A 26,346-nucleotide genomic window follows, 5' to 3' on the forward strand; every position below is an offset into this window, starting at 1 on the left:
TAACATAAGACTCAGACCAAAAAAAAAAAAACCACAGATATATCTTCATCCCATGAAGTTTTCCAAAACAGGGGAAATTAAATTGGCCCCCAGATCTTTATAAAAGTTACAACAGTGTTATCTGCCATCTTGGAAGCATTGCAGCCAATGACCTCCCACGTACAGAATCTTTTTGCAGAAAAATAAAGAGCAGAATAGCAAAACTAGTCACTGGCTCTTTACATTACACCAAATCCATGATGAACCAAACTCAGAAGTTCCCTGGGGCTTATCCTGAGCCACAACTACTTGGCCACATTTTACGCTTACCCAGAAAATTGGCCCATAGCGTTTTTAATGTCAGTGGAGAGGCCAGTCTTGTCCTAGTGCAGAGGTGTGGGAACAATAGTTGCCCCACAACTGGAGCTGCATCAGAGCCAGCTGTTTCTCAGTGAGGAGGTGTGGGGTGAGGGGTCCTACAGGCATCCTGGCAGAGCCATATTCTGCGGCAACCCTCCTTTGGCTGAGCTGAAACTTCTTCCTAGCAAATAAGCTACTTCTGGTTTTTCTTTCAAAACATGCTTTTGCTGGAGTCCAGGCAGGTAAGAAATGCGGGAGCGCTGGCAGACTGAGGGGACAGCAAGGCGGTGAGGGACATCTAGGGCAGTGGTTCCCAACCTTTTCTATGCCCACACCCCTAGGAAAGGTTTGGTTAATGTTCGCACCCCCGACAAAAGTAGTATCACGTTTGAAGACGAAGAAGTCTGATTTCTAATGCGGGTGAACAAATTGAACTTAAAAAAATAAGCTTTTAACTCGGTGCATAAAATTGTCGCACCCCCTGGGGGTGCGGGCACCCCAGGCTGGGAGCCCCTGCTCTAGAGGAAGAGCAGTTTGAGGCGGAACCAGCGGCCGAAGAGACGGGGCTCCCCTGCCCAGGCTGCGTCTAGAGACCGGACGGCCGTTCTCCGCCCGGGGTGCGGGTGGACCGGACGGCCCCGGGCGAGCGCAGCCCCAGGCTTCCAGGAAACAGCACCGAAGCAGATCGCGCACAAGCGCGTCTATTCTTTAGGCCGTCCCTGGAGCTCCGAAATCCCTTCGGCGTTTTATTTCTTCGGCCGGGAAACGGGCTGCTCTCAACCCCAGGCTCCTTGTCCCGTCCAGGAACCGCAGGCACGCAACGAGATTGCTCGATCAGATTTTCGCAGAGATTTGCACCGCCCCAGAAGAGCCCCGGCCCGCTCCTTGGCAGGCGCCCGGCTTCCCCGAGCTCCAGGGCGGCTGCTCGGATCTGGGTCAGAGGCAACGGGAGCCGCGCCGCCCCCCGCCCCGCGCCCCTCGCCCGGCCTTCCCGCCGCGCAATCCCCGCCGGGCATCAGCAGCGCCCGCGGGACCGACCGCTCCTCAACCCGCTCGCCTGCCCGTCAGGCCGGCGGGGCAGGACCGCGGGCAACGCGGGCGGGGCCGCTGGGGCGCAGCAAAGCCGCGCGGGGACGGAGAGCGCGCGGCGCGGAGTCCCCCGGGAGAGGGGCCGACCTGGGGCCCGACGGGGAGCGGGCGGGTCAGGCGAGGGCGCAGGCGGGGCCCGCCGCGGCGGCCGGAGGAGTCGGCGTCCGGGGCGCCCGGAAGGCCAGCGCCAGCCGGGCAGGCGCCAGGCCAGCGCGGGGAAGGCGCCGGAGGGCGCCCGGCGGGACCGAGGCAGCGAGGAGGGGCGTGCGCGGCCAGGCGGAGAGCGGCGTGCGCGCTTGGCTCGGCTCGGCTCGGCTCTGCTCCTGCCGCGCTCGCTGCGTTGCCCCTTTAATTGTGTCCCCAGCCCTCGGGCGTCTCTCTCCAACGCCCACGTCAGCAGCTACCTTTTGTTTCTCTCCCGGCCGGGCTTTGGGGCGGCGGAGCCCGCGACGCGCCGCGCCGTCACCCCCGCCTCTCCCTCCTGCCTGCCTACCCGCCGCCCGCCCGCCTCCGGAGCCGCAGCCAGCCCAGCCCAGCCAGCCCAGCCCAGCCCGCGCCTCTGCCGAGCGGTAAGTCACCAGCGGCGCCTTTGCAGCAGCCCCGGGCGAGCGGGGCGTCGGGCGGGCTGAGCGCGCTCCGCGGGCGCGGCCGCCCGGGCAGCCTCTGCCTCGCCGCCGGGAAGGGTGCCCGCCTGCGCCTGCCGGGCGCCCCGATCGCCCAGCGCCCGAGCAGCCCGGGCGGGCGGGCGGGCGGGCGCCATTTGCTGCTGCCGCTGCCGCTGCCGCCGCCGCCCCGGGCGCGGCGCTCGCTCCGCGCAACAAAGGGCGGCGGGGGCCGGTCCTGCCGGCCGCGGGTGCGAGCTGCGAGCCGGGCATCGGGGGCACCTCCCCGCCGGGCGCCGAGCCGGGGACGGGCGACGGCGAGGGAGGCTGAGGCTGCCGCACCGCCACCGGCGCCTCCGCGGCTGGGCGGGCGGCGGACGCGAGCGGGCGAGCGGCGTCGCCGCGCGGGTCGCCCGGAGCCTGCGGGGCTGTCCGGACCGGCCCCCGGTGACTTGGCGGGCGCGCCTCCAGCGGCGCCGGGCACCCCGGGCTCCCGGCGGCCGAGCAGCCAATTCGGAGAGGGCGGGCGAAGACTGACGGCGCCCTCCGCCAATGCGCCGCCGCGCGCCCTCTTCGGCCGGGCTGGCCCAGCTGCTGCCCCTATCGCCGCTGCCCGCTCGGCGCTCGCTGCAGTGGCGGCGGGCAGGCGGGCGCCCGCAGGCGGCGCGTTAGCCTGCAGCCCCCGGGCAGGGGGGCGGCGCGGCGCTCGGGGGTCCTTCGTGGCTGCGCCGGAGCCGGCCTTGGAGCGCACCTGAGGGGCGGGGACCCTCCGAGCCTGCCCCGGCTTTGGGCTGCTCTTCACGGCGGCGTAGCGAATGGCGCTTGGCGCCCCTCCGCCCGCAGAGGCGGTGTGGGTCCTGCAGGACGGCCCGTCCCGAAGCGGCGCCGCGCGCATTCCACAAGAGCCGCGGGCCGCCGCCGGGGCCCTCCAGCTCGGGGGCTCTGAGGAAAGGGCGGAGGGGCTTGGAACCCCCCCACGTCTGGCCCCCTCTTGCACCAGCCTTCAGGCGAAAGGCCAGAGGTCCGGAGATGCTGCCCGACCGGCTTCAGCGGCGTGGCAGCGAGCCTCGGTGGGAAACGAGGGGGCACGCTGGCCCCCTGAGTGAATCGGCCAGACTTGGCAGGGTTTGCCCCTTACGGCTTGGCGCGGGAGGCTGACCCTGCACCGGAGTCAGCTTGAGCAGTTGCTTCCGATGGCCAGAAGCCCCGCGGGAGAGTCTGGGCTGGCTGCCTGGCCAAGGGGGCCAGAGGCCGCTCGGCAGCCTGGAGAGCCCCCTGCTCCTGCCTAACATCCCCCCAATGACTGGGGCTAAAATGGATGGGGAAGTTGGAAGGAAGGGACAATGAGCACCACCACCACCATCACCACCCAAAAAAGAAAATCTCTTGCCAGTTGCAGAATAAACGTATGGTGCAAGTCAGAAATCGAGTTTGGTCAGTCCTCCAGATCTAGGAAGTGTCAGATTCCAAAGACGGGCATGACTGAGAACTGATACCTTCAGTTTGCACAGCACCTAAGCCAAGTTTGTGTAAAATATCCCTCACCATGCATTGCTCCGTAACCACGATTGAGGCCTTACCATCTCATCTGAACCCTGAAGGGTGGCATTTTGAGATTTGCACAGACTAGATGGTATAACCTATTCATAAGATTATTAACTGCCTCCATTCCGAAGGTCTTCGTTTGTAAAGTCCAGTTTGGACAACAGTGGCTCAGTTGAGGACAGGTCACCTGGTAAGCTTCAGAGCTTGGCTAAGATGCAGCAGACGGCAGGAGAAGATGATTGGGGTTAGTTTGTTCGGTGAGCACAGCCATTGACTAAACCGGGTGATTGCTGACTGCAATATGACAGGACTACATGGGAAAAATTTTGATCAGGTATAAAATGGAATTAGAAAAGAAGCTTTCCCATATAGCAACAGCTGGCCAGGTAGGATGTTAACAGTTTTCACAAGGGTTGTGAGGCAGATGAGCATTCTTTTCCTCCCACAGCTGCAAACTTCTTGATACTTAAACCAGCTGGCTCAACTGCAGTACTGTGTGTGGGTAAAAGTGACCGCTTCTTTAAATTTGTGGTATGGTTTTTTGGGAGTGCACATTGTGCAAATTCCTGTTGCAGATATTTAGGGCAACTGGCCCTGAGATTCCCTCGAGTGTGAAGCTCGGAAGGACTGGTTGCACCACGTTCTGCTCCCTCTGGGAGGGTGCCCGAAAATTCTAGGGTTCCTGTGTGAACCTCATTGTTAAATGGGATACAGAAGTGGTAGAGTTGCTGCTTGTGTGGCTGAAAAATGTATTGTGCTGTTTTCCGTCAGGCTCTGCCAAGGACCCTGATACAGACTTGGGTTTCCCAGAAGCATCCTGAGAACGTTAGAAAGCTTCAGCTAAGCATGAGAAGATGTGTCAAATGTCTCTCTCTTTCAATAATTAGCCCAATTTGCAGTTGCTCCAGGGCAGTTCCCCCATCTTCTTCCAACCCTGTTTTATACTCGCAACAGCTCTGTGTAGTAATTAGTCCAAGTGACAGAGAAAAACAGAATGACTAGGGTCATCCAGAACTAGCCAGAACCAAGCAAATGCTGCTGAGTGTTGTGAAAACTCAGCAATAGGGTGGCCGAAGTTTCTCCACGAGCTTCCTGATCAAAGGGCTTTCTGAACCTGGGCCTCTTTCTCTACCCTTAACCGATTTTGGAAAAAAAGTGACAGAAAATGGATGAGAACCAAATTTGGAGCAGAAACCCTTTCCCCCCACTGGTCATTTTTCTGATCCAAGTTGTAGGAGCACGCTCTTTTTTCAGATATGGGGTCAAGGGGAGATGAAACTTCTATGGAAAGTGTCTCCTTGGGAGCCAAGAACAATGTAGTTGGCGAAGTCACTCTCAGGGAAAAGCTCGCATGCCACCTGCTAGTGCTCCTGTCAGGTGTGGTGTGTTTGGCTGTATTCACACAACACTAGTCATTTCTGGAGCCCGCAGATTTTGTTAAAAACCTTAACAATTCAGAGTCAGAAAGAGGATCCTAGGATCATAGAGCTCAGAGGGACCTAAGAGGTTCAACCCCCTGCACACTGCACTACACCATCCCCAAAGCATGGATCAGTGTAACCCCCAAAGTATCCCGGGTCCATTGTTAATCAAAACTATATTGTATGAATCCAGAAACCTCTTTGTAGTAATGGCTTTGCACTAGCAAGTCAGTCCTCCAGGGAAGAAGAAGGAGATACAGAGAGGCTGGAGAGAGAAGGCACCCACTAGAGAAATAGTGTTACGGTTTGGGTTGTTGTTTTTATCCATTCAATCATGTCCGATTCTCGGAGATTGCCTGGACAAGTTCCTGCATTTTTTCTTGGCGAGGTTTTTCAGAAGGGGTTTGCCCTGGCCTCCTGCTTCCCAGGGCTGAGAGAGCGGGACTGGCCCAAAGCCCCCCCAGCTGGCCTTGTGCCTAGGCGAGACTAGAACTCACAGTCTCTCGGTTTCTAGCCTGATAGACTAACCACGACACCATGGCTCTCTTTCATTTGGTAGCCGCTGAAAATGCCTTCCGAGCATTGATGGGCTGGAGTCCCTCAGCTACACGGCTCGCTGTTCTCCAGCCAGGGAGAAGAACCAGACATAAGGACTGACATTGCACGAGGGCTGACGGGATACTAGGCAGGAAGGAGGAAACAGCTGGGGACTGTATCCCCCCGGCCTGCTGCCAGATCCATCAGTAAGGAGCAACACCACTTAAGCCACTGTGATGCATTAATGCTCACGAGCAGAGCAGTGGCAGAGCTCAGCTTTTCCTAAAGGGATCGGCGGGGGGGGGGGGGCGCTCGCCTGAAACTGGAAGAATTGTACCAAGTAGTGAGCTATGGGGTCCAGTGGCTTCATTATTTAAACCAGTCTTAGGTTTAGAATCCTAAGGACTAGAACCTTACTTTCTCTTTAGGGGGAATTCATCGTTCCAGGCCTTTGCACAGTGAAGGCTGCTAGGATCAGTCCTCAGCGTCTTCAGGTAAGCTGAGAGGGGTTCGCAGCCGCTCAGAGTGAGGGAGGCACCCGGACGTTCCTCCCGACGTCCCAGCGTCCTGCCCAGTTCACCCCTTCTGTCTGAGCTTCCTGGCAGAGTCTGCCCAAACGCCGCGGCGTCCCTCTGTCCCGCAGTCTGAAATTATCCTGCTCCTTACCAAAAACGTTGCAGCTGCTGTGGGCATGTGAAAACAGACGCTCTTTGTGCTCTTTCGTAGAGTAAACACTGCCCCGCTGGAGGATGGAGATTTCTTCCCACCAGTTCCACCTCCTGCAGCAGCTGAACGAGCAGCGCCAGCAGAACCTATTCTGCGACTGCCACATCCTGGTGGAGGGGAAGGTCTTCAAGGCCCACCGCAATGTCCTCTTCGCAAGCAGCGGCTACTTCAAGATGCTCCTCTCCCAGTGCGCCAAGGAAGCCAGCCAGCCGACCACTGCCACCTTCCAGGCGTTTTCTCCAGAAACATTTTCGGTGATTCTGGACTTCGTGTATTCGGGCAAACTCTCCCTGACTGGCCAGAACGTGATTGAGGTGATGTCGGCAGCCAGCTTCCTGCAGATGACCGACGTCATTAGCGTTTGTAAGACCTTCATAAAATCGTCCCTGGACATCAGCGAGAAGGAAAAAGACCGCTACTTTAGCCTCTCGGACAAAGAAGTGAACTCCAACGGGGTGGAGCGCTTGTGCTTGTACAGTGCTGGCTGGAGGTCGGAGGCCAGTCCGCCCCATTCCCACTTAAGCCCCGACCAAGGGACGTGCGTGGTGGGCAGCAACTCTTGGGCCAATTTCAGCTATTACCCGTCTGCCCCCAGAGCCGCCCAGCCCCTCTCCAAACACGACCAAAGACAAGAGCCCCTGAAGAAAAGCAGGCACATAGGGCTGCCCCAGCCTGCAGACGTGCCCCCCTACAAATCGAGCAAACTGGAAGACCGGGCTTCTGAGCAGGCAAGCCGCCCTCCTCCGTCCGAAGAGGACCTGCAGATCGACTCGGAAGGGGACTCCTGTCCCGCAGGGTACCAGTACGTGCAGGGGTCGGACGCGGTGCCCAGAGGACTGGCTGCCTCTCAGCACGAGCACGATTCTCCCCACTCCGCCAGCAAGTCGAAGTCTTCCAAAGCTGAAGATCAGTACCCCAGCATGCCCTCGGTCTTGGGGGTCATGGGGAACTGGGCCGAGGGTAAGAACGTCGGCATCGCACTCCGTTCCCTGCCGGGGCAGAAGCTGCAGGCTTTCGCAGAGGGCTCAGTCGTGGGTGGGAAATTAAACAGGAGGATGTGGATGCCTCTGGTGGCTAGTTCTTGTGACGGGAAAAGGTTCCAGTGGAGCCACCATCAATGTTTACTGAGCACGGTGCAAGGCTCCATGTGGTTTGGAAATGGGCTCTTTAGCAGGGGGTCCAATCTGAAGCCGTCTTTTCGTTCTCTTCGCTTAAGGCAGTGTTGTCCAAACTTGGCCACTTTAAGATGAGTGGACTTCAACTCCCAGAATTCCCCAGCCAGCATGGCTGGCTGGGGAATTCTGGGAGTTGAAGTCCACTCATCTTAAAGTGGCCAAGTTTGGACAACACTGCCTTAAGGGGAGGTGGTGCAGGGGTGCAGATGCAAGGCTCTTGCTCTTCCTTGGGGACAGAGTGAGGCACATCTCAGGGAGGCTGGCCCCAGCGGATTTGGGGCTTGTGGGGCACCCCTGCTGCCGGCCCAAGACATTTTGATCCTCCCTCGATGTTATTACCAAACGCTGCCTGGCTGAAACACCCATTTCTGCTCTCTTTGATCCTCTGCTCGAGTTGACAGGATGTTTCATCCAGCTGCACGGCAGGGCAACCCATGGATTGTGTCCTCGTTGCGTTTGTTTTAACGTGCCTTGAACGTAGCACGCATGAGCTATTCGCAGTACATTTTATTGAAGAGAGATGTATGGAATTTCTCTAGGAGTTGTGCCTTCCCCAACTGGGTGCCCTGCAAATGTCTTGGGCAGCGTTGTCCTCTAGCACACAGATGGTAGGAATTATAGCCGGCACACAGCTGGAAGGTATTGGTTGGGGAGAAGAATGTCTTGTTCTGAATGTGTTTTTATACAAACTTAAGTAGCCGGTCACATAATTTAGTTTGGTTGACTAGTCTGGCATCATTCAGGTTGCCACCAGCTTCTCCCTGCCGTCCCCATCTTGCAGAGTAGGACAAGTGACAAGGCTGTGAGATGTTTTTGAAAAGTATAGATTCCATGCATCTCCTTGGCTGACATAACCCTTGATTGATTGATTGATTGATTGATTGATTGATGTGATCGGTCAATCGATTTACATGGCTGCCTGTCTCAAACAAGTGATTCTGGGCAGCTAACAACAGTTTAGAAAAACAGCAAAAGAACCACAAAAAATACAAAATAAATAATAGGCAGCTGAGATTAAAAACAAAAATATAATACAAATATCTCTTTGGAGACCTGATGTACCTATCTCCTTTTGTGCCCAGAACATCAGGAAACACCATCACAGATTTGTAATGTCTTGCTGGTGATTTTGCTGGGGCAAAATTTGAGCAAGCTGGTGCAAAAATTGCAAAAATTTGAGCAATTTTGCTGGTGCAAAAATTGAGCAAGCTGGGAGATCCATGCAATGCTTGAGCCTCAGGTGGTCCGCCGATAGAACAGAGGACATCTAAAGGAAAGGGCTGAACTCTCACTGATTCCAGTGAGGGCCTTCCTGTAAAAACACTCGGCAGGCTGCACAACAGTCTCTGGTGTGTTTTCTCCCATTTCCAAGAAGAAACTAAGCTCGCTCTAGTTTTTGCTTCTTCCAAAACTGAACAAAGAATTTCCCCTCCCTCCATGTTTTTTCTTGTTTTTATACCCACCCTTTAATCAAAAATAGGTTTCAGAGTGGCTGGTAATACGGATGAACCATAATTATAATGAAAACCTAAGCATATCAAGTTTGCCCTTATCAGAGAAGTGGGGAGAAGCCACAGACACCGTTTCCTGTCCAAATCTGTCCCTTTCACTCAGCTGTTGAAAGAAGCTTCCTTGGCTCTGAAAGGGACAGGAACTGGCCTCTGGCATCTGGGGACAAAATTCCCAAGGCAGAGTTTGGGATGTTTTAGCATTGCGTCACGAAGGAGCAAACAGCCAAACCCGATGCCTGTAAAAAAGCCGCTGAACCCCTAGATGTCTGCAGGGAAACTTGGAAGTATTGCGGGAAACTTGGAAGCCTGCAGGTAAACAGGCTGTTGAGCAGGCAGATGTTGAGCAAACAGATGTTGAGTAGGCAGTGGAGGAAGGGAAGTGGGGGCAGGTTGCAAGTCCTCATCGCTCTCCTTAACAGTGTTGTCCAAACTTGGCCGCTTTAAGATGAGTGGACTTCAACTCCCAGAATTCCCCAGCCAGCCATGCTGGCTGGGGAATTCTGGGAGTTGAAGTCCACTCATCTTAAAGCGGCCAAGTTTGGACAACACTGCCTTAACAGAATCAAGCCACATCAGAACATAATGTCCAGCCACTCCGCATGCTTTATGCTCGTTCCAGAATCACTGGGTTACTGGTGTTTCCACTCAGGCCAGTTGGTGGCCTTGAAGGAAGCTGCTGGGTCCACCTTGGCGTTTTCGCAGCTGAAGGGACTGCTTTGTATCCGCAGATGACCTCCCGAGGATGAGGTTCAAATGCCCCTTCTGCACTCACGTGGTGAAACGGAAAGCGGACCTGAAGCGACACCTTCGCTGCCACACGGGAGAGCGGCCGTATCCGTGCGAAGCCTGCGGGAAAAGATTCAGTAGGCTGGATCATTTGAGCAGCCACTTCCGAACGGTAACCTTTCTTCCTTCCTTTTGTTTTTTTGACGTTCTGCTTTAAGACGGCACCCTTTCCTCCTGCTGGCTAGGAATTCTGGGAGTTGTAGTGAAACAGCTGGAGACACCAGATGGCCAAGGCTGACCTCTTCAGGATGCATTCTCCAGACAAAGTCTGCATTGTGGAGAACCACAAGCCTCAGTGCAGTTTCTTAGAAAACCCCGTTCCTCATATATAGCTGAAATGTTAATTCTGAAGCCCAAGAAAAGTGACCTGAGCTTAAATAGCAAATAGGAATACAATTTGGGGCATGATCCAGTCATGGAGGAGTGCTTTGAAGTTGCTTTAATTTCAAGGCAGTGTTAATCGCATACTTAGATATTTCGATTAGAATCGGTGGGCTATCAACGTATTTTAACTTTGGCTGGATCATGCCCCCTATTTTTTTCAGTGGAGTTGCTAAACTGCTCTGTTCTGTGGCCTGAAGTCAAATAACCCCAAAACCTGGTTGGATTTTTAAAAACCTTATAAATAAAATACAATTAAGATATCTACAATGTCAGAATTAACATTATATTACACCACATAATAAAATGTTGCATCAATTCTATCTAACCATTATATCAGCAGGCACTTCCAGAATTAAGGAAGAAAAGTCCAGTTACAGTGGTTAATTACACACACACATATATATACCCTGGTAGTTTTCCATAGAATTCACTGCCAGTTCCACAGCTTTGGGAAGGCTAAGACCGTCCATAAAATCTTCACCTTCCTAAGATGGTGTGTCCATCCAGGAGAAGGTGGGGAATGACCACTCCCTGCTCCATCCTGTAGGGCATCTGGGTGGTTGAAGCCTGCAAGATGGTAGCCATGGTATTGCAATTGAGGTCCTGCCTCTTTTGGACATGCGCTTTGATTGCGATGCCATGCCCACCGTTGTGAATATTTTGATGATACACTACAGATACCTCTGCTATCCTTTTGTCTTGGCTGGGTGAAAGAGACAGGAAGACCACGCACAGGAAGGCAGTCCCGGCTGTTTACGGCTGTTACTAACTCGGGCTTCAAACCGAGAGACAGAATGTAAAACGGGAGCTGTTGCAATAAGGATCAAACTTTCTGATTTGCTTATTTTCAGTTTAGCAGTCTTCGAAGCAGGGAACTAATCCAGTTTAGCACAGCATCGATATGTAGAATTTGTACGTTGCATTGAAATGATGAAAAAGCCCTTCTTGAAGGGTCTGGATTGTACCTGAAGGTGACGTTGCTCACCTTTCTACAGCTGTTGGGCACTGTCACGTAGGCATTTACATCATTGCTCATCCTTTTGGATAATCTGCCACACTGCATTACACACGTATGAGAGCTGCATGGCGTGGCGTTCTGACCATATGGCTTCCTATACGGTTGCATTGCAAAGCAGGTTACAATAAAATTGTTTACAGTAATGCAAATAATATGTGTGAACAATATAAGGTTTATTCATTTAAAAAGTAGCAGGAAAGGGAAACAGAAGCAAAACAGAACCATTTGTCCCATATTCATGTGTTGTAGTAACTAGGAGGTTGGACCAGGACTGGGCTGCAGAGGGTGAAGTCCATCCCAGCCATGGAAGCTCCTGGATGACTTTGGGTCAATCCTTCCCTCTTGGTCCAAACAACGTCACAGATAGAGCATTTGTTGCTGGGAATAAAGAGAAGTCCCCTTGAACTCCTGCAGAAGCAGCAGCATATAGACCAGAAATTCATACACAAAAGGCTAGCAGAATGAAAAGGTCTTCAACAGGTGCCTAAAAGATGAGAATGCCTCACATTCCAGAAGGTTGGTGGCATCACAGAGAAGACCAACTCTTTCATGCTGCTGGTCCTCTCTGACAATCGTGGTCATCAGCCACCTCTATCATTGCAAAGGGGGTTCATCAAATGTGGGTCCCAAAGTTGTTCAGAGCCATGTACGTTGTAATAAAAACTAGAATGTGGCTTGGTAGCTACTTGACAGCCAACGTACATGCACCCCAGAAGTGAAGCTTATACCCAACCAAGTGTCTCACTCAACAACGTGGCCACTGCATTCTGCACCCTTTACAATTTGAAGATCAGGTGCAAGGGTAGAACGTGTTACCATGGTCTGTGTGTTTACCACTATCTGAGAACAGTAGATCAGGAAAGGGCCAGTTGGTACACCAATTAAAACTTTCTGGCCACAAACATCATTTGGGAAACCCCAAAGGACAGGCAACTGCCATCTCATCTATTGGCCTTTCTCCATTCCATCACCGCTCAGACACTAGTTCTGAACAATATAGAGAACGGGGTGATAAGAACCTCAAACTCTTATGTCTGTTATTTCAATCAATAGATATGAACAAACTTTAGAGGTCTTATGTATGTGCACAAATATTTGATATAATGTATTGTCACATATGCAGTCCAGGTTTTTTCAACAATTGGTCACTTTTTCATGAAAGCTTCAGATCTTTTATCATATTTGAACATACGGTATGATAATTTCTAGCGCTGTCAAAGTAGCGCTTACACAGTCAAAGGCAAACAGCCTGATACCAGAGCTGCCCATTACCAAAACAAGGAACAGATGGGAACCATCCTTCTGTCCCCAAAAAAGAGTGGCTTCTAGCCCTTTACATAGAGCGGATTTATTTTATTTATTCATTAAACAAATTTATATAGCCGCCCAACTCACACACAGTGACTCTGGGTGGCTTACAAAAAGCAGACCCCAAATACAAAGCCCACCACACACACCCATCCCTGGTGGCCACAGTACATTCAAAGTAGCCATTTGATGGGCTCCGTATCAACCTGGTGTCCCCAGGCCTGCTGGCAAAGCCATGTCTTCAAGGCCTTTCGGAAGAGTATCAGGGTGGGGGACCGTCTTGTCTTTGGGGGTTATCTCCAGTCTTACCTCCAGGATGGGAGAAGGTGCAAGGATCGAACACAGTATAAACTGAAGTGGTATTTGATATGCAACAGTCACTGGAATTCTTTCATAATGGATTCGTAGCTTTTCTACTATAAAGTTTGTATGTGCCTGTTCACAAATGGCCGGATGTGCATACTGGATGTTTAACTTTTATATTTATTATTATCTTTTATATTTATGTTTTATGGGTACTGTGATACTGGACATTCATGCACGCTTTAAATTCTGTTGTGCCAATCATTGTTTCTCTCCTAGTATGGGATGGTGAAATGAGGAAGGGGTGTGCAGAGACACGTGTTTTGTACCAGTCCAAAAAACCAGATAATGAAATCAGATCTACGTTTATTCATTAACTCGTTAATTTATATGGCCGCCCATCTCACACAAGCAACTCTGTGGCAAACAGAAATAAAAACATTAACCTAATCATAAAATAACTATACAGGTAGTTCTCGACTTATGATCATTTGTTCAGCGACTGTTTGAAGTTACGGTGGTACTGAATGAAGGGACTTACAACCGGAAGTTACAGCTGTTGTAGCGCCCCCCACGGTCACGTGATCAAAATTTGGGGACTTGGCAGCCCGCCCACACTTACGACCACAGGGGTGCTGCAACTCCCCCACCCGCCTATCTCCCCCCTGTCCTTTTGGCCCCTGCTGCCCTGTGCTCTGCCACCCCAGCTGACCTTCACCATCGTCTTGCTCCCGCTGCTGACGAGGCGTGTCCGGCCTGCCCCTTGGTGAGGCAGCTGCTGGCCACGTCTGGCATTCTTCCCCAAGTTGCACATGGTGGTTTCCTCGCAAGACCTGGGGAAGATGGCCTCGTGGCCAGCAGTTGCTTTGTGAAGGGCCAGGCCAGGCATGCCTCGTCAACAGCAGGAGCAAGAGGACAATGAAGGTCAGCTGGGATGGAGGAGCACAGGGCAGCAGGGGTCTCGGAGTGCGGGGTGGCGAGAGTGACTGGAGCTGGGACCAGGCTGGGGTGGCTGCAGCTTCCCAGGGCACAGCAAGTAGCCCCAGAGCCACACAGTTCTGGGGCTGCTTGCCACCCTGCAAGGCAGGGTGCAGGGCAGCCAAAAGGGCAGAGATGGGGGGAGATGGGTGGGGGGAGTGGGAGGCAGTCCCTTACCTTACTGAGGCTTGGGGCTGGGGTGGACCAAGCTCGGAATGGCTTGGATTGGGGTGGGTCCTTGGCTAACGACCGGTGGAATTTGCTTAACAACGGTAACAGGGAGTGCCAGGATTGCAGTCGCTAAGCAATGTGGTCACGTGACATCTTGCTTTACGACTGCGTTGCTTAGCGATGGAAATTCCGGTCCCAATTGTGGTCGTAAGTCAAGGACTACCTGTACAACAACAAAATAAAAATGACAAATAAGACAATCAGTGTTAATTACTCACAGGCTTACTCACTTCCCTACCACCATGCTTGGGAGAATAGCCAGGTCTTAAGAGCTTTCCAAAAGACCAGTAGGGTTGGGGGTCAATCTAATATAAGGGGGAATGGGGTTCCAAATAGCAGGCACAGCAGCAGAAATGGCCTCCTTCCTGGGTCTCACCAGATGGGGCTCCTGCCAGACCTGATGGGGAGAGTAGAGACATTTGGATTGACAATATACAATTGTCACGCTTGGAGAAATTGAAGGTCCTATCCTGTGTCTGGCAGCTGATCTAAAGTTGCAGAAGAGCAGCTGTTCTCTTTCCTCCACCTCCCATTGAACTTGCTTTTCCTTTTACATTTGGACTATGGAGCAGCTGAATGGTACACTGAATGGGCTGGGTTCAAGGGCATCATGGGGGGGGTGTCAAAGACTCAAAACGGTGGCCATAGACATGCACTCCAAGCCGTGCTCCTTGTTAATGTGATGAAAGAGGTGGGGCTTTGATCGTGTTCTTTTTCAGACATCCCCAGGTGGATTCACAAAATATACCAGACTCAAGTTTGAAACTATTCTGTAAACACCAGTGTTACCCAACCTTTTAATAGAGTTTCAAAAGCTGGTCCTACTCTATCATGGACTCTCTTCAAAGAATTGCCATTCATGTTTATTTTGTTATATTCACTGCTGTGATGGAAGTTGGGGATGAAGCAAAAGGGAATGAGGATGACCATTTTTCTCAACTTAAAACAGATTATTATTAATCACTTGCAAATGCTGTCAGTCCAATTCAAGGGGAATTTTCCTTCAGAGGACTCCTGAAAATGATTTTGTGCACGAGGGGATTTTTGGTCCATTCATCCCCTAACCCAAAGGCAAAGTTGCCCTTAGCTAAAGCTCGCCTCCTGTTGAATTCAAGGATGCTTTTCCTGGCAACAGTGTTTTCTGAACTTCGTAGTTGGCCAAGGACCCCATTCATGAATGAGGAGCAGAGGTTGACAGTTGCCTCTTCTGACATCTCATTGAAGCAAAGAAGCAAAAAAATAATCTTTAAGTTGGTTGAAAGTTCACCGAAAAGATGGCTTATAAATGAAAAAGTCTTTTCCTTCAACATACTTTTATTAAAACAGGTTTTCACCATAACCAAGACCAAGTAAACTAGAATGTTATATCTACTATAAAGCTCCTGGAACAAATCTTCATCCAGGTATTCATTAAATATGCCACTATAGGCAAGCTTATATAGCCATTAAGATTTTAAAAGTAAGAAAAAATTGGGTTAATAAATCATGTTTTATTTCACTGTGGCTTTTATTTTTCCCCCCATGTTACAAAGAAACTTGTAGGCGTTCCTTGCCTTAAAATGGCATTGTGTCCTGTGGTCTTGAAAAGGTCAAGAAACCTAGATTAGCAGAGGCATCGGGGGGTCAGATACATCGATGGCAGCCATGATTTTGTGATAAAACCCTTTGTACAACATGCTTCTGAAAGAGCAGGGGTCACAAGGTCACGGCTCTCATCTTGACATTTTGGACATCCTGTGGACAACACCCCTGTAACTGGGTTAAAATGGGGTTGGGTGCTTTGTAGTTTAGTGTGTTCTGGAGACTTGGCCACTGCTAAACATGTTAGTATCTTCTTTGAACTAGGCTATTACGTTAAAGCTTAGCCACCGTATGATTTATTTGGGCATAGCGTGTTATATGAACCCACCGATTGCACTCTGCTGACATAGCCTTAGTATATTGCATTATCCCAGAAAGAGAGTTTGCTCAACCATGTTTTACTAAACAAACAAGGATGGGGTGGATTCACACAACACACCAAGCCAGGAGGTCTCCACTTTTTCTGAGCTAAGGTCCATGCTTGATCTCTGATGTGCGGGCCTCATTCCTAAACAGGACTAGACAAAAATGAAATCTGATCCTGTTTGATATGCATCGAAGCTTAATTAAGATTTAATAGAGTGAATATGATAATATTTCAGGCATGATTTTCTACTCCTGTCAGGTTAAAAATTACAATTTAGGTAATATCTTAAGTTCTCGGGCGGAGGGGCACATTTGGCCCTGAGGCTTTAAACTGCACTGAACCAAAACACTTATTTATAAACTATAGATGTTGGGCTTGCTAAACACTTCAACAAATCCAGAGAATCCCCTTCAGATCAGAATATGGGACTCATAGCATAATGTCAATAATGTGTTCAGTTCTTTCTTGAATACATCAAATTGTTCCTGACTGATTTTGTTCCTGGCTGAAATGCAGCTGGAAGATTGCATTTCATTTGCAGAGTTTATTTGGGAATGTACAGCAGTCTGAGCACAGCCCCTGTCTGCAGCTCATTAAAACAGTTGCATCTGATTTAGGGTTGGGCAGCTGCTGTGCGACTGCTTTAATGAGTCGCAAGATGGGTGCTGGGTTCATGCTGCTGAAGCCCCTCTTCCCAATGAAATCCAAAGCACTTTTTAGCCATATTGAATAGTCTCAACAACATGCAATTACAAAGACCTCATGCCCCTGTCTTACGACATCGATAACACACCAAAAGTGTGCACGTCATAACACATACTTGTGCATAATGTCAAGACTGATGCTGTTGTCTTACCTGTAAAGGGAGCACTGACACTTCTGACTGAGCTTCAAATGGTTTGGGGATAAGAAAAAAGTTCTTGTTGGTGAACTGCTCAGATGAACTTCTCAGAGCCTGGAATTGGGGACAGCGATTTGCAAAGCATTGCCAACTTTTCAAGAGACACTCTTGAAGAATCTTTGCCCTGATTAACTTACTGATAAATGAGGCACTGAAATACATTTCTCCAATTTCCAAGATTCTGTAACCACCTCTTTCAGTAAATTTGGCTAATAAAAATCTCTGAGAATCTAACATTCTTGGATGTGAGTGGCTGGATGGCTGTTCATTTGGCATCTGTCTGCTATCAGCCTCAGAAATCCTGTACCTTCTCCATACTCAGGGCAAGATCATAATCTGCAGGGCACAGGAAGACTGCAGGCTTTTGAGGCTCAGGTAAGGTTGGCAGGTGCTCCTGAAGCATTCCAGAAGAAATGGGTCACCGTGGGGGAGTTTGGCCAAGAGAAGCTGTTTGCAAACAGAAGCTCTCTAGAAGGAACAACCGTTTGCAGGGAGGCAGTGTGATGACTGCCAGAGGCATGGTTTTCAAGAGCTGCCTTCCCTTTCCAACAAGATGGAATCACATTGGCTGTTCACAAGCATGTTAACCAGATCTGCAGCATCTACATTCCTACAGCATGCTAACCCTTTCAATTTGGTTTCTTTTTTGGTGGCTTAAGAGTTTTGTGCAAAGCCAAACCTGTCTGGATTCTATACATCGTGCAGAGCTAGAAAATGGGGATAATTGTGTCCTCAGTTTGCACATTTTGGAGACACAACCATTTGGTGGGTTTTTTCAGATGATGACACTTGTGCAGGTTCCCAGATGTCTTCTGACCTACCCTCTTTGACAAGACAAGGAGTTGAAGCTGTGGGACCAAACAGGCATGAGAAAATTCTCCAAGAATCAACTCTGATCAACTGGAGGGAATGATCTCATCCATCCGTTTATTGCATTTCTATTCCGTCATATTCTCTCTGAAAGCTTAAGGTGACTGGCCCAACGTTGCCCCATGCATTCTGTGATCAAGTGAAGACTTAGCCTAACACTTTTGCAGCTAAGCTGGCTCTTGATCATCTTGATATTGGTTAAACTACGAATACAATTCTAATAAGATATATCTAAATATCTGCTTGATTTATCTTTTTGGTGTTACATTGTGTCCACAATTTCTAACGATGACAATTGTGTGATTGTTCAGAGCCATTATGTTGCATGAGTCACTGTATTTATATGATGCTCAGATAGAACTATAGAGGTGCAATGTATGGGCAATGTCACGTGTGCCAATATCTCAAAATTAACATCATGCCGTGACTCTAACATACTTTAAAGCTGGTATTTTTCTGAAGAAGTATATTTTGTGAAAGGGTGGAGTACATGTGTAGCTAATGTAAACATATTTTATCAAAAATTGGTTTGTGCATGTACCTTTTACTGTACAGCCAGAATATTATTTTAAACTATCTGCGTATCTTTATGACTTTATAAATGTGTTTATATCACCTTGTATGCTATGTATTATATACAAAGTTGAACAGGAGCTTTATACTACCATTTCTTCATTTTGGAAGTCAGAAGCTAATTTGTTATAATCCTCACCTCTTCTTTGCTAAAAAAGAAAGGCCTTTTTATCCTACATTTTATCCTAAAATTTAAGTTTCCCTTGAGTCAAGCTTGACTCCTGCTGACATCATAAACATCTTCATAGAGTTTCTTCACAATCATAGAGAAATGTTGCTGCCTTCTGAGATTTTTTTTTACATCCCATCCCTGTTCAAACACTAATTATGTCTGACCAGCTCTCACAATCAGGCAACGTTTTTTCTAAATTAAATTGGTTTAACCGGACTGAATTTTACTTAGTCGTTCTTTTTACTTCCATTTAAGCACTGTCTGGCAATGTCTCCTCCCATCTCTGCAGATCCATCAAGCTTGCAAACCTATCTGCAGAAAGTGTAAGCGCCACGTCACCGAAATGACGGGTCAGGTGGTCCAGGAAGGGACAAGACGCTACAGACTTTGCAACGAATGCCTCTCTGAAGCCGGGATAGACAGCATCCGCATTGATTTGGACACAGAACCGCCCCCGGAGTTCCCTCTAGAAGAGGACAAAGATTCCAACTGGAATTACAGCGAAGATAACAGATCCGACGTGGAAATTGTAGAGGACGGATCTACTGATTTGGTTATCCAGCAAGTCGATGACAGTGACGATGAGGCCGAGGAAAAAGATATAAAGCCCAACATTAGGTAGGTATGAATGGACTGAACATTAATAGAGCCCCCTCCCCCGTGCGTTACGTTATCATTCCTTGTCTTGACCGTTGACGCCCAGCCCACCTGCCCACAGTTCAGATGCACTCTGTTGTAAAGGCTTTCCATGGTTTGGGCTCAACTTGCATGCAGTTACGGACATGCCATTGTGTCTCTTTTGAATTTAGCTACTCAAAGTATCACTATTTTATTGCATAAGGAAGCCTCCATCTCAAGATGGCATTATGTATGAACAATGATTTGCAAACTGCGACCATGATAACTTTTGATAATATAAAATTGTCCTCTTCTCAAACCTTTTTCAGACTTGGGAAGCACTTCAAAATAAAAGTGAACAACTTCATAGTAAGTTACTGAATTAAAGTTTTTGCAAGTATAAGGGTTTTGGTTTTTTTGAAAAATAACCACAAATATGAAAAGGCATAGCAGTGTTTCAGAATGTACTCAGCCGCAAAGAGTAACATCAGCTGTGTGTTATCTTAGAAGCCCGGCCAGCAGATCCAAAGGAATGTAAGTGGACAACGATTCGTAATCCTTCAGAAAGCATGCGCCTTCTCCAAATCATCATTTGTTTATTAAAACAGTAAGTTTTCAAAACCAGTTTTGATTCCCAAATCTGTTTCCAGTGAACCCTTTCTGTAGGCCTTGCACATGGTAGAGCAACTAGCACTTTTCAACTCCAGAACTGAAGCACGAGGGTGGTACTGCGACTTACATGCGTTGACACGCGTTCACTTTCTTGTCTTTATGGAAATGTCACACTGCACCAGCACTCAGGTTGAGGTGGGTAATAACCTGCATTTTCTCCTTTAGCCTAACATGGGTCTCTCTGGTTACTTCACTCAAATGTACAGGTTCTGTTTTGTTGTTTCTTTTTTCCAGTTGTGTTTTTTGTCCTTTTCTTTAGTGTTCCTCTTTTTTTCTCTCTCTCTCATATTGAAGCAACTAAAAAGAAAAGTCCCAGATGACCACTAGATGGAAGCAAAGAGATACTAAAAAGCTTAGCTCCATCCTGCCCTCTGGTGGCCACCGACAGTGGTGCTTAAAGTTTGTGAAACCTTTTGAATTTTTAATATTTCCGCATAAATACAACCTAAAACGTGATCTGTTGCCCACACAAGTCCTAAAACTAGATAAAGAGAGCCCAGTTAAACAAATGAGTCAAAAACATTATACTTATTCATTCATTTATTGAGGGAAATGATCCAAAGCTATCTATTGATGTGTGGCAAAAGTATGCGAACCTTTAGGATCATCAGTTTATTTGAAGGGGAAATTAGAGTCAGGTGTTTCAATCAATGGGATGATAATCAGATATGAGGGTGGGAGGTCCTGTCTTACTTAAAGAACAGAATTCTGGGTATTCACTATCAAAGTCTGATCTTCATAACACAGGTATGTGGAAGTGTGCCATGGCTCAAACAAAGATTTCTGAGGACCTCTGAAAACCGTTGTTGATGGTCACCAGGCTAGAAAAGGTTACAAAACTATTTCTAAGAGTTTGGACTCCACCAGTCCACTTCAGGCAGATCGGGTACAAATGGAGGCAATTCAGCACCACTGTTAACCTCCCCAGGAGTGGTCAACCAATCAAGATCACACCAAGAGCGGGGTGTGTAATATATCAGGAGATCTCAAAGAAGCCCAGAATAATGTCTAAGGTACTAAAGGCCTCTCTTGCATTGGTCAAAGTCAGTGTTTGTGAGGCCTCCCTCAGGAGAACACTGAACAATGGTGTTCATGGCAGGGTTGCAAGGAAAAAGCCACTGCTCTCCAAAAGGAACACTGCTGCCCATCTACCGTTTGTGAAAAACCATGTGGATAAGCCAGAAAGCTATTGGAAGAATGTTCTGTGGGCGGATGAGACCACAGAACATTGGCTTGAATGAAAAGCATTATGTTTGGTGAAAGGCAAACCCTGCATTCCAGCATAAGAACCTTATCCCGTCTGTGAAACATGGTAGCAGCAGTATCATGGTTTGGGCCTGCTTTGCTGCCCCTGGACCAGGACAGCTTGCCATTATTGATGGAACTATGACTTTTGGATCATACCAGCAAATTCTATAGGAAGGTGTCAGGGTATCTGTCTGTAAACTGCAGCAAGACAACGACCCAAAACACACAAGTTGTCCGACCAAAGGATGGTTAAAGCAGAAGAGAGTTCATGTTTTGGAACAGCCAAGTCCAAGTCCTGACCTTAATCCTACAGAAATGTTGTGGAAGGACCTGAAACTGGCGGTCCATGTGAGGAAGCCCAACAACGTCCCTGAGTTGAAGCTGTTCTGTAAGGAGGAATGGGCTAAAATTCCTCCAAGCCGATGTGCAGGACTGATCCAGAGTTACCGGAAACATTTAGTGGCACTTATTGCTGCACACCAGTTACTGAAAGCAAAGGTTCACATATTGTTGCCACACACAAACAGGTAGCTTTGGATCATTTTCCTCAATGAATCACTGAACAGGTATAACGTTTTTGACTCATTTGCTTAAATGGGTTCTCTTTATCTAGTCTCAGGACGTGTGTGGAGAACATACCACATTTTAGGTCTTATTCATGCAGAAATATTGAACATTCAAAAGTGTTCACAAACTTTAAGCATCACTGTTTATTTCTGCACTTAAATACAGCATCCAACATTCTACCCAGATCTTACCGTTGGGAGACGGAGACGGCCACAGCTTCTCACTTGGTGTTCTCCCAAGTCAGTTTTCAAACTCAAGTGTCTCTGGCTCTTTCCAGCCTCCATCTCCCCCTATTTCAGCATCTGCTGCTGTTTATGCTCTGCCACCCTTATCCACTCCATATGAGCTTAATGTTCCACAGATACTGGGGGCTGAATTGGTCCCTCTTTTTTTCTTTCCATCTCATTGCATGCAGGGTGTTTCCAGCTCATTGCATGCAGGATGTTTGCTGGTTCGTATGATGCTAAGCTATAAACTATGATTTCCAAACTGCAATAACTGGATTCACCCGATACACTAACCGAACTGACCACATGATAACTTAGTGTGATGTATGAATCCAGTCAAATTCCCAGTGGTGAGCAATGGTCTTTCGGGGAGCGTCAGTCTCAGTTTGTGAGGGATGTGAGCATTCTGTCTGTGGAAAGGGTTAAGCCTTCACACACAGATGCAAATGTTTCCATCCAGCTGGTAAACATGCACATCTTATTCTAATGTAGGGGAGCAGGGAAGAGGGGGAAAAAATGAATTTCTAGAAAATCCAAATGCTTGGCATTCATAAGCATTCACAAGCTGCCAGCACTGTTTTCTGTTGCCCTGGGGAGCAAGATTACAAGAAATATATGGGACTTGCAGGGAAGTAAAGGTTGGTCAACCAGAGGCAAAGTAGTAACTGTTCCCCAGTGGGAGCTTGCAAGCTAGTGAGTTCAGTTTTGCCCCTGGTCTTTAAGGGAACTGGGGATGCTTGAAACGTGGTTCGGAAGAAGCACTTTGGACCTTCTGGAGCACAAGTGCAACCCGTCTCTGCTATCCATTACAGCGGCCAGACTTTTTCCAGTTGTCCTTCAAAACCTGAAAAAAAGACCGTGCTGCTTTTAAGACTTGCATTAACTTTAATGAGTGGACTCCATAAAGCAGCTCTCCCCCCACCCCGGTCACATGGTAGCCTGCAAAAAAGTTGGGCTGCTTTAGAGAATAGCAGGAGGAACTGTGCTTGATGAAACTTGAAGCACTTCTGCAAATCGTTTGTGGGGAGTACAGCACCCCAGTATCTCTCAGCCTGTAGTCCTGACCCAGTTGCTATTGATAATAAAATGTACTTATAACATTAAAATAGCTTCCTAATTGGCAAAACATCTTTCACTGATACAAGATGCAAATACCCGCGAGTCCCCCAGAGCAGTGAGTGCCTTAACATTTGTTCAGTGTGCAACTGCAACGGAAGGCTGGAGGAATTAAACCTTTCTATTCTGTTGGCTTCTGTGATAGTTAACCATTTTGCCATATTAACAATTTGTTTATGCAAAGCGCACATATGTATTTTGAATACATTTAAAATATTTACATACCATCCTGGTGCCAGATTGTGACTGATCCAGGCCATCATTCCTCACCTTAGATCCTTCCTCTAAACCAGTGTTTCTCAGTCTTAGGAACTTTCAGATGTGTGGACTTCAACTCCCAGAATTCCCCAGCCAGCATGAAAAAATGAAAATGAAAATAAAAAAGCTTTGTATTTCCAATGTTGAAAGTGCAGAACTGCTGCTGCTAACAAGATCATCCAAGATAGTTTTATGCCATTCAGCCGTGAGTGAGAATTATTCTCCTCCGTTGTGGGACAGGCATGAATTCTGGCATTTCCCTCCCCACACACCACGTGAGATTACCTCTTGAGTTCTACCTCTCTGATTATTTTCCCAATAGAGATGTTGCTATAAAACCAATGTTTTCAGCATTACAGAGGAACAGAATTTCAGAGGCCAGAGGCTTCAGATTTGATATCTAACTGATGCTTCATGGACTTCCTTCCTTTAGTTTCCGCGAAGGGGAGGAGAAATCTGATCCATTGGGGATCCCAAAACCCCAATGGATCACCTGGGTCATCCCTTGGTGGCCAGGCCTGCTACAGGCCTTTTAACTGATAAAAAATGCTGAACGGTCTGTTTCCCCAAACTTGGTTGGAAGCTTGGAGTCAAGGCTTCCTCCAAAATGTTTCTTTGTGGGGTTTTCCTCTCCAGAGAGAAGTAGGAATTCAGAACCCAAACTGGGAGTAAACAGCAACTTGTAAGCTTCTGCTGCCTGCAAAGTCCAGAAGTGCAAAAGCAACATTGGAAACTGGCAGCTTTGACCAGGAGTTAGGCTGGATCGGAGTCTGCATCAAAGCAAACGCGCAGGGACTCTGGAAGCGAGGTGTCCGCAGAGGGAGTCAAAAAATTAAAGATAATGCCGGTGGTTCTGTGATGCTGAACTTTTTGCTCCTACTTTGACTCTATATGGCATATGTAACACAGCAGTCGCAGCACCCACCGGGCTGATTACAAGAGGCAACGTTGCCAACCCCTTTGCTACTTCTGCTCGTGCCTTTAACAGTAGCCAGACACAGCAAAATCAAGCAGATGAAGGGTGGCCCAGCGTTTTTCCTCCATGCCAAGAAAAGCTCCAGCTACAAATGTTGGCATGTGGGGCTGGCATTTGAGGCTCCAGAGGAGAAAGAAAGGCTCCGGGTGGGGCAGGGTGGGGGACGGATTCTCTTGCAGAGGAGTTTCTGTGAACTCGGACGTAAGTATATGACTAGCACAGTTGGATAAATAAAGCAAAGTTTTTGCTGCACTCAAAAGCTGGCAGGGTAGCAGGACTTAGTGGCTCCTGGGTTAATCCACGCTAAACTGTAATGTGGTTAGTTTGGTTTTGACTTAGAACTATGCAGAAACAGCAAACTGGCTTTATCAGCAAGGCTTTTGTAAGCAGACCAGTTTGTGTGAATGGCTCAGAATACCTCTTCAGGAGAAGAAATGGAGTCTGCCTGGTTGTGGGTGAAAGAGGGAGAGACAGTGACGGTGGGCAGGGAAGGTGGTGCTGAAATGATTTTGCATGATTTGTGGGCTATCAACCCAAATGCTGTCCATCATTTTTAAAATGTCTTTCTTTATATTTAAAAAAAACACCCTATTTATTTACCATGATCCATGGATTAAAACAAGGCAGGATTAGAGTCTTAAAAGCACATTTTTTGTTTTTATTTTTTTATTCCACTTCCATAGAACTGTCATATTTGAACTTTCTAAAAAAGAAACGGGCTAGAAAGATCATTTTATAGAAAGTGGTGCATATCTAAGGTGCACCACATTTATTTATTTTCCTTTCTCCCACCCCCCTTGCACACGTATTGTCTTTTAGGTTTGGAGAGATCAGTCCAACAGAACAAAGCATCAGTGACTGTTACACAATGTTCCCCATGGGAGAAACAGTCTTTCTAAGCCCAAACCAAGAAATACATTGAAGTAATGAGTGACAGCTTAATTGGAACCCTGTTTGTCATTATAGGTAGTCCTCGCTTAACGACTGTTCGTTTATCGACCAAAGTTACAACAGTGCTAAAAAAGTTACAAACAGCCGTCGCACTTACAACCGTCAGTGTCCCCACAGTCAAGTGATCGCGATCTGGGCACTTGGCAACCAGCTCACACTTGCTTTTTTACAAGCTTTTCAGTGTGAGATTCTCAGTCACCCCTGAGATGTTTCTGCATCTCGCATTATGTGTAAAAGAAATTAAATAAGTCATCTTTGTGGGGCTGTCAAAGATCATTAATGGGTAAAGCTTGAAAGAAGAGCATTCATTTAGGGGGTAAATACATTGTATAGCTCTATTTGACCTGACCAATTCATGGGATTTTGAGTTATTTTGAAACAAATAGGCATGTTAAACAGAAATGGCCATTCTTCCTATATTTTATTTTTTCTACAGAGCCTTTAGCCTATCAGACATAGAAGTAATTACAGACTGTACTGTTAATAAGAGAGAATTGAATTGTTTATATGTAATACAGAAGTTATTAGGCCCTTTACAGCTTCTTTAAATATAGAGGAAAAGAGAAATTTGAGAGTGAAACTGGTCTAAAATAAACTCTAACTCCAAATAAACTAGCAAAGCTTTTAGGAGTAGAGAAAGTTTCTAAAATGCTTTGGTATCTTAGTGCCGTTATCACAAAAAGCAAGAACCAATTTCAATAGGTTAAATTATATCCCAACGATAACGTTGACAAAAAGGCCCTGGGCACCTATTTCTTCCTCAGCCTGACATGTCCTAACCTGGGCATTTCTACTTCTTCAAAACCCAGACGGAGACTGGGGGAGCGAAACGTAAGAACGCCCGGGGAAAACCAATGCGCGATATCATAACCTGGGGCTGGAAGAGGGACCCAGAAGAGGCAGGGGAGAGAAAACTTCTTTCCCAAACCCTCTGCAGTGACCTGGATCCCAAAACTAAATACAAACTAAACCAGGAAGTATCAGCTAGCCCTCAGTCCCAAGGCTAAACTAAGCAAACTAAGATGGATCTGTGTTTTGTTACCTGGCAGCAGACCAGAGTCAGAAGGGGTCTGTAGAACCCTTTTAGACTAACCCATTTTATTAAAAGGCAGCAGCTTTTGTGAGCAGCGTTCACCTCATGGAATGGCTCAGCTGATGTACGATCCAGTTGGGATTTGGGGGAAAGGGAGGGGAAACCGGAAGGCAGGGTAGCTGTGCCTGTAGCTATGCCTCAGGTTACGCGAGACAGATTGCAAGCACCGTATCTGTTAACAACGCTGATGGGTAAAAACCCAT

General features: G+C 48.1%; 1 protein-coding gene across 4 annotated transcripts; it reads left to right on the forward strand.

The window, feature by feature from the left end:
* On the forward strand, positions 1-25,082 carry ZBTB8A (zinc finger and BTB domain containing 8A). Of its 4 annotated transcripts, XM_088153740.1 has the most exons (8): positions 1-1,997; positions 5,556-5,739; positions 5,962-6,027; positions 6,260-7,219; positions 9,674-9,843; positions 18,707-19,035; positions 19,365-19,404; positions 19,543-19,898. In XM_088153740.1, the coding sequence occupies exons 4-8, from the start codon at positions 6,283-6,285 to the stop codon at positions 19,636-19,638; spliced, it is 1,572 nt and encodes a 523-aa protein (XP_088009866.1). In that variant the 5' UTR covers positions 1-1,997; positions 5,556-5,739; positions 5,962-6,027; positions 6,260-6,282; the 3' UTR covers positions 19,639-19,898. The 4 variants fall into 4 exon arrangements, with proteins under 4 accessions (XP_088009866.1, XP_088009863.1, XP_088009859.1 ...); XM_088153737.1 differs by lacking the exons at positions 5,556-5,739; positions 5,962-6,027 and adding an exon at positions 25,066-25,082 and having other exon boundaries at positions 2-1,997; positions 19,543-19,642; XM_088153738.1 differs by lacking the exon at positions 1-1,997 and having other exon boundaries at positions 3,109-5,739.
* The last annotated feature ends 1,264 nt before the right edge of the window (positions 25,083-26,346 follow it).

The sequence above is a fragment of the Python bivittatus genome, unplaced genomic scaffold (assembly GCF_059951505.1).
Source record: "Python bivittatus isolate LINGU-HERP-01145 unplaced genomic scaffold, Pbiv_v1 ctg000040_np1212, whole genome shotgun sequence".
Lineage (NCBI taxonomy): Eukaryota > Metazoa > Chordata > Lepidosauria > Squamata > Pythonidae > Python > Python bivittatus.